This window comes from Mustela nivalis (assembly GCF_964662115.1).
Source record: "Mustela nivalis genome assembly, chromosome: 7".
In the NCBI taxonomy this organism is placed as follows: Eukaryota; Metazoa; Chordata; class Mammalia; order Carnivora; family Mustelidae; genus Mustela; species Mustela nivalis.
The window spans coordinates 8,639,550-8,650,582 of record NC_139026.1 but is presented as its reverse complement, the minus strand read 5'-3'; the positions used below and the strand labels follow the sequence as shown (position 1 = coordinate 8,650,582).

The window sequence follows — 11,033 nt, the reverse complement described above, 5'->3', positions numbered from 1 at the left end:
GGTAAGTGTGATGTGTGTCCCCCCCACCCCTCCCAATGAGGCTGAGACTTGGAACTGCTCAAGGTCACTCACTGGCCAGAGGCAGGCAGAAACAAAGAGGAAGGGAATGGGAGGGTCAAAAGCCAAGTGCTCGCTCCTATCAAGCAAACCTGCCCCTGAAAAGGGCTGTGAACATGTCACGTGGGTGGAGACAGAAAAGGGAGTGGTGACCCCAGCACCTGGAGGTGTTTCTGTGGCGTGGGAGGCTTGTGTGCAGGTCAGCCTGGGGGCACTCCCCTTAGGAGCTTTCCTCCCCTTAGGAGCGAGCCTTTGTCCGCTGGACCCTACATCCCATTATTCTGGCCATTACCAACTGACTGGGTGGGGAGACAGCCAAGAGAATCCCAGAGGTAGAGCCCAGGTCCCATGCCTGCCTCTGCCAGAGATGCCTGGCACCTCTGGTGGCCCTGGACCAAGTCCTGACCCCTTCTGCCTGCGAGCTTGACCTCCAAGATCGCAGGGAATCCTGGTTCGGAGAGCCCAGTAGGAAGAGGGGGAGAGAGAGATGTCACCACCACCCAAAGCCTGGGGCCCTCCAGCAGGATGCTGCCCACCCACCCCCTGGTGGCCAGGGCCTGAAGTGCAGCTCCAAGCAGCTCCGGAATCCCAAGGACCCAAGATTGGGGAGGTACTGTGGGGGCCAACAGGAGTCTTCTGCATTAGCCCAGGGCCAGCTTTGAGAACCACTCCCCCCAGAGCCCAGAAGAGGCTCCAGAAATGCTAGCGTCAGACATCATGGGAGGGTGCCCAGCTTGGGACTCCTCTGTGCACGCCAGACCTCGCCCTGCCTGTCAAAAAGCAGGACCCTTGTCTAACTTCAGCAACCTGTTCTGGGCTTCCAACCTGGGCATCAGTACTCCAGCCCACTCACTGCGGGGACCGTGCTAACTGGGAACCAGAGGGTCTCAGGCCACCTCGAATGTACTTGGTATCCAAACCAACCCATCCCTAGCTAGCGTGAACACCGCACGGGGTGCCAGAACCAGGTGGCCAGTGGCTCCCCAGCTGGGCTGGGAGCACCCAGAGCTGCCCCGGCTGCAGCCTCAAGGGCTCGGAGGCAGACCACACGACAGAACCAGAGGCTGTGTGAGGCTGCTCGGGCTGAGGATGGGCACCGAGTCTACAAGAGCATCGGCCACCTCGAACACCACGGTTGAAGCCTAGTTGGTCTCAAGGGCGTCAGCGGGTCAGGCTGAAATCAAAGGCTGGGGTGTTGAGCTGGGAGCGATCCAACCGCTCAGCAGCATCACAGGTGCCCAGGCCCAGAGGACGGTAGATGCCCCCTATGCTGGCCAAGAGAGCACAGGGTAGAGGCTGAACAGTCCCAACCCAGATGGGAAAAGGGGCCCATCGGCGTCACCGGCTGGCCGAATCTCACTGGTGCGCTCATGTCCCCAACCTGTGATAGCTCTGAACTGGCCCCTTCCCGTGTCAGCACCCCTGGGTCCTCGCAGGCCCAGGTGCCTCTGCCAGGCAAGCCCACCCTCTCCCAGTGTCACTGGTGGCAAACAAGCCAGCACTGGAACCCAAGCCTATGTGGATTAGTGACTGAATTAATCTTCCATTGAACCGACCAGGGTTGGTCCTGCCATGCCCATCGGCAACTCCAAAGACCACAGGAACATGAAATCCCCACTGCCTCCCTCCAGCCAGGCTGCCACCCACCCTGTGCAAACACACCCGAGCTCTACAGCAGAGCCAGTGCCACACCTCCTCCGCGGGGACACACGCATCTACACAAAGCCTGCTGCTCCCGGGGCAGACCAGGGCAGTTTCGTGCTGCCCTTCCACCCCATGGGCTCCGGGCACTGAGCCACACAAGTGGGTGGGGGGTGGTAGGGGGAGGAGACCCTTAGCGAAGCCAGAGGCCAAGGGCAACATCTCTCAAAGAACACGAGGCCCCTGTGGCCACGGCAAGAGCAGCCGGGACCAGGAAGCAAAACCAGAAGCAGACGTCACTGGAAAATAGTTTTTATTGAGATCCCACCAGCTACACAATCTGTTCCTGACATTAAGCTCCTTCTTCCTTTGCAATTCGGTCTTTCTTAAGTGGTCCCTGTGGAGAGAGGACAGAGGGCAAGGTCAGAGGGAGGAAAGCAGCTAGGCACAAAGACTACCCTGCACCCCACTGAGATGAGAGACTGTGTGGGCTCTGGAGTCGGCACAAGCTCAGCCCCCCTCTCCTAGCCAGCCAGGCTGCTCACCATGAACGCTTTCTTCTCCTCCACCGTCTGGAATCGGCCATGGCCAAACTTGGAGGTGGTGTCGATGAACTTAAGGTCGATCTTCTCCAGGGCCCGCCGTTTGGTCTGCACCAGCAAGGACTACAGGCCAAGAGAGAAGGGTTAGTTACGAACAGCCGAGCCTTCCTCTGCCTCATCTTGGTTCACAGGCTGCCTCAGCAGAGGACCGGCAATCTCCATCAGCCCCTTCCGCAGCCCCTCCAGGCTGGCTGCTTCCCCAAGGATCTCGTCCTACTGCCCCCCTGAGCGAACAGCTGGAGCAGGCCGGACAGGGAATTTCCTCTTCCCAGGACTTCAAAGCCATTGCTGGAGCGGCAAGCACCCCCCTCTTCCTCTGCACTGCCCTCCACAAAGACCCGCCCTGACGCAGAGGGCCCCAGCCTCACCTTGCGGAGCGTAAGCACTCGCTTCTTGGTTCCCACCACACAGCCCTTCAGCATGACAAAGTCATTGGTCACTTCACCATAGTGGACAAAACCACCCTGGAAAAACCAAGGTCAGGTCAGATAAAGCACGGGACCAGAGATGGCTCAGACAACACACACGAAAGACCCTTCAAGTTCAAGGTGGTCATTGCCACCTGATGACCACCAGGCTGTTCTCAGAAGGAAGGCAGCAAGGAATGTTTCCGCAGTGTGACTCGGGCGCTGTGCCCAGCGCTCATTCCAGAGCCTCATCACCGAACAGCTGGGCCCGAGACCCCACTTCTCACCCATCAGCCCCAACACCTGGACTAAAGACCCAGCATTTCCAAGCAACAGACGACCAGGTGCGGTCTACGCAGGGCAGTTAACAGACTCTGGAAACAGCCTCCATGTGTCAGCCAGGACCCAAAAGCACTAGGGTCCCAGCCCACAAGGGAGGCCTGGCACAAAATCCTGCCAGAGCCAAGAACTTGGAAGCTTGGAGAAGACGGCTCTCATTACTCACCAGGGGGTTGATGCTCTTGTCAGACAGATCGTAGTCGGTGGAGGCATTGTTCTTAATCAGCTTGCCGTCCTTGATGAGGTAGCCCTGGCCAATCTTGTAGATCTAAGAGGGGGAACAACCCTTCAACACTGGGAGGGCACAGTCATACATGGCCCTAGACGGCAGGCCAGCCAACAGGGGCAAATAAAACCTCAGCCCAGGGGAGGGCAGAGGGCTCTGGATGGAAAGCAGCTACCAGTCCTACTGATGGGGTACCCCAGGCCGGGGACCAAAGGAAGCTGGCTGGGCCTGAGAAGCCTGCCACTTGGCTGAAACAGGGCAGAGGCCTCCCCCAAACTCCAATCCCAGGTCCCTCTGGGAGTCAGCTGAACCACAACCTCCTTCGATGGCACCTTACAGATCATACCCCAAGATCCAAACCATGCCTGTCAGACCAAATGAGCACCTTGGATCCATACGCATTCCAGAAGCGCCCCCACCACAGTAGCCCCAACAGGAAGAAGAAACCGCACTCCCCACAAGGGCTTGTGTCTCCCTTCCCTGCTTGTCTTCACAGGGGCCCCCTTGGCACCTCACCTTCTTGTTGATCTCCGTGCGGTGATGGTAGCCTTTCTGCCCAGCCCGAGCCACAGAGAAGGCCACGCGGGCAGGATGCCAAGCCCCAATACACGCAACCTTGCGCAGGCCCCGGTGGGTTTTGCGGGGTAGCTTCTTGGTGTGCCAGCGGCTGGTGACACCTGGAGGAGATGTGAGCTTGTCACAGGGGCGTCTGGCACTCGTGCCATCGGCCCCTTTCCTGCTGAATGCCTGATGGGAGTTTACTCATTTGTGGTACACGCACAGAACAGCATTTGACAGCCACTGAATCGGAGGAACGGGTGGGTTTAATGTCCTCTCCCCACTCCTATGTCCTCAGGCTGACCACCAGCCCAGACATAAAGAACAGGTTTTCTCAACCTGTAAAACAAGGTCTTGGAGAATCAGCCCTGAACTAGACAGGGACCATGTGCATTTCACCGCATCCATCAAGTTCCTCACCAGCACAGGCCCGCCCAACTTCCCAGAACCCTCTGCCTTCTGCAGTGGGCGCCAATGGGTAGGGTTCAGACGGACAGTGAGGGATCTCCCCCACTCCTTTGTGCACTCCCCACAACCTGACCACAGGGCTGTTATCAGAAGGCAGTGAAACAAGTTTCTGGAATCTTACTCAGGCCATGTGCCCAACGCTCATTCCACAGCCTCAAAGATCTGGCCCTGAAACCTCTGAGTTTTACAACCTGGGTCACTCTAAAGCTCACCTTTGTAGCCTTTGCCCTTGGTGACACCAATGACATCGATCATCTCGTCCTGCCCAAACACTTGGTTCACAGGCACCTGCTGCTCCAGCCTCTCCCGGGCCCAGTCCAGCTTCTCAGCCACTGTGCCTCCGTTCACCTGGATCTCCATGAGGTGGGCCTTCTTCTGGCGCAGAGGAAGCAGCCGCATCTAGGAGGGAATCAATACAGCTCAGATCCCGAGCTCCAAGCACTCCTTCCATGGCAAGGGAACTCAGGGTGAGAAGTCTGGCAACTCTGAACCTCCTGTCTCCCTACTGGCAAAAATGAAAAGACTCTTTTCCGTGTCCTAACTCCCCACTGGGTACAAGTCCCCTTCTCAATTCTGATGCCCAAATTCACCATGAGCTGATCCTTTAACAGACATGTAAGGGCCACGCCAACACAAGCAGACTGGAAACAAATCCTAGGACCAAAAAGCCCCACATTCCTGATCATCAGGGTTTTGGCCGGTCCCTTTGGGGTACTGCCTTGGTTTATCCTGGCCATCTACCTTAGCCTACTCACTGTCAATAAGGCATTTACGCTGTGGGAGAGTAGAACAGTAACCTCAGTCAAGGGCAAAAGCTACAAAGATTAGGGAGAAAAAGAATTCAAGGCAAAACTTCATTAGAACAGCCCAGCACTGTCCTACAGAACTTTCTTCAGCTTCAGTAATGGGCTTACTACAAACGTGAGCCGATGGTCACAGCTAACCACAGGGAAATTGAATCTAACTAAGCAATCAACTAAAACCCTAGGATGGCGGCTCAGAACAACTGTACACAAGAGCAACTCTGACCAAGTCAAGAAAAGGCTCATTCAGTTCACAGCAAGTCAGATTTAAGCACAAATGACCAACATCTCACTACTGACTACTGTTTTCATTTAGGTAATTCACAGCATCTAAGACTCACCAGTTCCTTCCACTGCTTTTCCTAAAATAGGGCAGTTTCCTTAATACAAAGACCATAGAAACAGGGCGCCCTCTGCTGGCAACAGATAAACCAACACCAGACTGGAGGCACTAGGCACTGCCTCCTCAGACCAACGATGGTCTTAACCTGGTCTTCCCCTGCCCCCAGAAACCAAGGGAAGTGCAGGTTCCCCACTAGGCTCGCTGGCCCATCCATTCAGACAAGTAACCGGAACCGGTTTTACCACCCCTCTAAAATCCTGAGACAAAGTCAGTTCGGGCTGAGGATTAACTCAGCAGGTAACTAGGTAAGCACCTGATAACGGGCAGTGGCCCACCTTTTGTGCCCCTCACTGAGTTCTCACCTGGGTGTGGGCGATGACCCGGATCACCTGGCAGTACTTCTTCATGCTGTTGAAGTCCTTCTCGAGTTGCTTTTTGCCATCATCATCCTGCCACTTCTTGCAGTACTTGGTGAAGGCCTTCTTCTTAGACTTATGCCTTCAGGAGCAGAGCAGAGTTGGGGAGGGGGCCGGGTGCAGGCCTTCATCACCCCTCCAGGGGGTGAGCGGAAGGCACACTGGCACCACTTGGGGATGGGGCTCATTGCCGGCTTCTAAGGAGCCTTTTCCACCGGCAAGCGGAGCCTGGATGGAGCTCATCGGGCAGAGCCGAGCGGAGCTGAGCAGAGGTCCACAAAATTAATGCAAGTCACAAGCATTCAAATACACACTAATTCTTGCTCCGGCTGAGCCATTAACCCAACCACACTCCCGGGCAGGACGGGGGGAGTCACACTGTTCTCTCAGGTTCTAATCAGACTCCCAATACTTCCTAGCAACTAAGAGAACACTGAATACTGAGTCCTCAGCCAGCACCAACTAGGATGAACATGAAGGTCCAGAGGTGCTCAAGGTGTGCCCTCAGAACTGTTTGTTCAGGAGGCAACAATTAAACCAGACACCAGAGCAGCTCTCCCCCAGCTACAGAACGACTCTCTTCCCTGCTAATCCAGAGTGCATGGCCTCCTTGTCCCTTACCAGTTCTTATAAAAGCGCCTTTTGCATTCATCACTGATGTGCTCAGCAAAGATGGTCTTAAAGGTACGGAGGCCTCGAGGGGTTTCCACGTAGCCCACGATGCCCACAACCACCATGGGTGGGGTCTCCACAATGGTCACAGCCTCCACAACTTCCTTCTTGTTCACCTCTGCCAAGAAGAGAGGGGTCAGACTTGAGTGGGATGGCTAGAATCCCCAACAAGGAACCACAATGTCTTGCAGAAATGTGAAATGCCCGTTTAGTTCAAGAGGACAACCTGCTTCGGTAACAGGCAGCTTTGCAGAAATGAGGCCTTATCAGCAGTCTGGACTCCCAGACCTGTCCTTACCACGCACTGTAATTCTAACTCAAAAAATACCAGGACTCTAATACACGCTTCAGTTCTCACCGATCACGAATCTTTCTAAAAGCAAATTCCTTGTTACCTAGATAATACAAGTACGACATATAAAGGAATGTGCTAACAGATCTGAGCACAAGGTAGGTGTTCGATGCCTACATTAGAATGTACAGTGGGGGGGGGGGGGCACCTGGGTAGCTCAGTGGGTTAAGCCTCTGCCTTTGGCTGGGCACATGATCCCAGGGTTCTGGGATGGAGCCCCATATTGGCAGAGAGCCAGCTTCCTCCTCTCTCTGCCTACTTGTGATCTGTCAAATAAATGAATAAAATCTTTAAAAAAGAAAAAAAAGTACCATGTGGTACAGGAACCAGTGCTGTTTTACTGAGTAGTTTTTTTTTTCTCCATTGCACTTCATAAGCCAGAGACATGGGCAGCATTAAAGCTTTCAGGTTAAGGTACACAAATACTCATTAGAGCACTCTTTGACACTTTGGCCGGAATAATTTACTCAGGTAATGCCCTGACCTCGATACACCCCCCCCCCAACTAAAGCAATAATGCCAGCCACCTGTAGCCTTCACTAGTCACCAATCCTAACAGAGACTTCCATTCTGTCAGGAGGCCAGCCTGCCCTCTTCTGACCGCAGTCCAGTCCACCCCACCCTCAGCTCCTCACCACCACCACGCCCAACCAGCGTGAAGGGGGCTGCCTGTACTCACTGGATCCTGGCCTGTCCACCTCCCGCACGATGTGAGTCATGCCGGCCTTGTAGCCCAGGAAGGCTGTGAGATGAACAGGCTTAGAAGAGTCATCCTTGGGGAAGCTCTTCACCTTCCCACGGTGCCGGCTGCTGCGTTTCCGAGGCAAGAACCCCAGGGACCCGTGTCTGGGAGCGGAGAATTTCCTGTGAGACTGCGAGAAAAGGGTCAACGTCAGCACTCAAGCTTGTCTTAAGGAGCTCACGTCGGATGACCGGCTTGCCTCAGTGGTGCAAGGGTCTGCCGCAACACAGCGTCCACACCAGAAACCCAGCAGCTCAGCCTACATGCTTACGTGCTGGGCTGGGTTCGGAGATGGGTCACTGACCCTTAATGCCTTGAACCTTTGCCTCAAAACCTCATTTTGTAACCAAAAAACCAGCCTCTCCTTTCTTCTCTAAACAGGACAAAAGCACACCAGGTGATGTCCTTAAAATGACCTCACAGGTGGCTGTCAAGGCCACATTAGCACAAAACGGGCGCAGGGACCAAGAACTGGGTAGCAAAGGCCACCACACCACAGGCTCCCCGGCTGGACGGACACCAGAAGGCCCCTAGAACTCGACAGAGCCAAATCAGAACCTGACAATCAGCACGGAGCCTCTGTCCGCCCGTCAGTGAGTTCATCATCTGTGGTTCCTGGGAACTCCAGAGGCCTTACGTGGGGCACCGACGTGCCACCCAGGTCAGCCCAGGCTTCCCCCCCCAACCCCGCGCTGGTTTCCGAGGTCAGCACAGGAAGGGCCTAGCGCCCCCACTCAAGCTCCCCCTGGCCCACGCGCTCGCGGACTCTCATCTAGATTAACAGTGAATTGGTGAGCTCGAGACCCAGAAGTGATCAGTGCCTCGAAAATTTCCGGGCTCGGGACCTCCAAACCGGAGCCGGCCCCACCGGCCTTCGCCAGCCGACCCGCGGGCCCCAGGCCCCCGGCCTCCCGGATTTTCAGAAAATAGGCCTCGCTGGGGATCTCGCTAAGACCCCCGTGCTCTCGGAACAGGCTCCCGGCGCCCGCCGAGTTGAGATGGCGCCGATGGGCCACGGATTGAGCCGCACCGCCGCGCCAACAACGAGAAAAACACCCTAGCGACACATACCATTTCGCCGCCGAATCCTGCCGGTAGAGGTCGGAACTATCGCGACGAGCCATTTATAAATCCCCACCTGGGCCCGCCCCTTCCGGCGTACGAGCGCGCGCCCGCGGTGGACGACGGGTCATGGGGCGGGATCGGGCCGTCATTTCCACGCATGCTCATCCTCGCCGAGCGATTGCTCTGGGCGGGACGTCACTTTTGGGGGCGGGGATTAGAGACTACGGCGAGCGACTGGGCTCAAACTTCGTACTCTGGCCTAGAATAGGGACGCGGTGGCTGGCTTGTGGGACTTCAGGTAGCTGCCAAATGTGCTGGAAGACGCCGTTACGCTGAAGCTAAATAGCTGTGTCTTTTTTCATGTGAAATGCAGTCACCTCCAGGATTGAATAACCCAGCTGCGGGTTTCAGATACAACGCGCCTTCGCACGTGGTGTCCCATTTCCGTCCCACTCAGTAAATCCGCGGTGTGGCCATTTGTCGGGCACGCCGGGTTGGGACGAGTTGCCCCGCTGCCACCTGCGCAGAGTTGGAGAGAAAAGACCGAAAGCCTGGTTTCCTGGCTCCCGATCCAGAGCCTCTTCCACGATCAACTTGCCGTTAATGCATTGTTTTCGGACGTGCCGTCCCTCAAGCCTCATTTCAACCACTTCTCCCGGTGTCCAGCTGCTGTGGCCGGGCTTCTGGCTAGCTGCCCAACCTCGAAGCCTGGCCCTTCTGCCTCGGGGACCCTCGCTGATCTCAGCTTACACCCCTACCTCCCACCCCCACCCCCACCTCCGTGACCGAGGAGGCTCCTAAGTGCTCTCCCTGTCTCCAGGCTTGCCTCCCCAAATCTTTTTAAGAATCAAATGTCCGGGGCACCTGGGTGGCTCAGTGGGTTAAGCCGCTGCCTTCGGCTCAGGTCATGATCTCAGGGTCGTGGGATCAGGCTCTCAGCAGGGAGCCTGCTTCCCCTCCCCCCCCCATCTCTGCTTGCCTCTCTGCCTATTTGTGATCTCTCTGTGAAATAAGTAAATAAAATCTTAAAAAAAAAAAAAAATCAAATATCCTTTTACTTCCTATGAAAGTAACCCCCTCACTGAAAAGACCAAGGAGGTCGCAAGTCATTCACATTAGAAATTCTTACTGGGAGGGACGCCTGGGTGGCTCAGTTGGTTAAGCAGCTGCCTTCCGTTGGGGTCGTGATCCCAGCGTCCTGGAATGGAGTCCCACATCGGGCTCCTTGCTCAGCAGGGAGCCTGCTTCTCCCTCTGCCTCTGCCTGCCTGTGCTTGCTTTCTCGCTCTCCCTCTCTCTGATAAATAAATAAAATCTTAAAAAAAAAAAGAGAGAGAGAAAGAAAGAAAGAAAGAAAGAAAAATTCTTACTGAAGGCCTGCTGGGTGCTGGGTGCTGGTTCCTTGGGATTAGGCATTAACTCCCGTGGCTGCCACCCAAGGCTCTATTTTAACTGGCTACTCCTCCACTGTTTTTCCTGTGTGAGGGCACGCACGTTCTTTCCCATATATCACTTTGCACCTCCATTCCACCCAGTCCTGTTGTTTGATTCTGGGCCTGGCCATTGCTCCCACCATCGTTTTAAAAAAAAATTCTTTTAATCTTCCCACCATCCCTTGAGGGGCAGCGCTGATGGGTCCTCAGTCCCTTACTGGAAATCTTTGGGGCCAGATGTGTTTCCAAACTCAGTGTTTTTCATGTTTTAAATAAATCATGCAATATGGTGCACACACTTATGTAATCCTCCCCAAACTCTTTAATGAAACACATTAATTCTGTTAAAATATATATATATATTCTCATGGAGTGAGATAAATATAAACGTCTTCACATCAGTGCCAAGCTGACTTTGCTGCCTAAAGAGTTCAGATCAGTTTGATTTTTGCTATCAAATGATTTAAGTTTTTAATTTCAGAATTGCAGACAAGGGATTATGGCCCATATTGTCTGTCCCCTCTTACAGAGAAAACAAACCCTCAGACCAAGAGGAAATAATTTGACAAAAGTCACACAATCAGTGAAGGACAGAGCTGACTCTAGCTTGGATATTCAACTCGGATTTGGTGTTCAGTAACCACCCTGCCCCCAAGAAACGCTTCTGGGGTCCCAAGTCATTCACTCACTAAGAAATTCTTTGGGTGCCTGGGTGACTCGGTGGGCTAAAGCCTCTGCCTTCGGCTCAGGTCATGATCAGAGGGTTCTGGGATCAAGCCCCGCATCTGGCTCTCTGCTCAGCGGGGAACCTGCTTCCTCCTCTCTCCCTGCCTGCCTCTCTGCCTACTTGTGATCTCTGCCTGTCAAATAAATAAATAAAATCTTAAAAAAAAAAAAAAAAAGAAGAAGA

General features: G+C 54.6%; 1 protein-coding gene across 1 annotated transcript; it reads right to left on the bottom strand.

The window, feature by feature from the left end:
* Window positions 1-1,994: 1,994 nt before the first annotated feature.
* RPL3 (ribosomal protein L3) lies at window positions 1,995-8,781 on the bottom strand. The gene is made up of 10 exons (XM_082740088.1): window positions 8,698-8,781; window positions 7,564-7,756; window positions 6,482-6,650; window positions 5,807-5,942; window positions 4,511-4,697; window positions 3,789-3,949; window positions 3,213-3,314; window positions 2,669-2,764; window positions 2,244-2,363; window positions 1,995-2,095 (listed from the first exon to the last, which is right to left on the bottom strand). The coding sequence occupies exons 1-10, from the start codon at window positions 8,698-8,700 to the stop codon at window positions 2,051-2,053; spliced, it is 1,212 nt and encodes a 403-aa protein (XP_082596214.1). The 5' UTR covers window positions 8,701-8,781; the 3' UTR covers window positions 1,995-2,050.
* Window positions 8,782-11,033: the final 2,252 nt, after the last annotated feature.

Excerpts from the sequence above, each read along its gene's own strand:
- RPL3 (XM_082740088.1), bottom strand. Across the intron at positions 3,950-4,510 it reads CAAGGGCAAAGGCTACAAAG|GTGTCACCAGCCGCTGGCAC; the intron begins GTGAGCTTTAGA and ends CATCTCCTCCAG. Across the intron at positions 3,315-3,788 it reads GCACGGAGATCAACAAGAAG|ATCTACAAGATTGGCCAGGG; the intron begins GTGAGGTGCCAA and ends TCCCCCTCTTAG.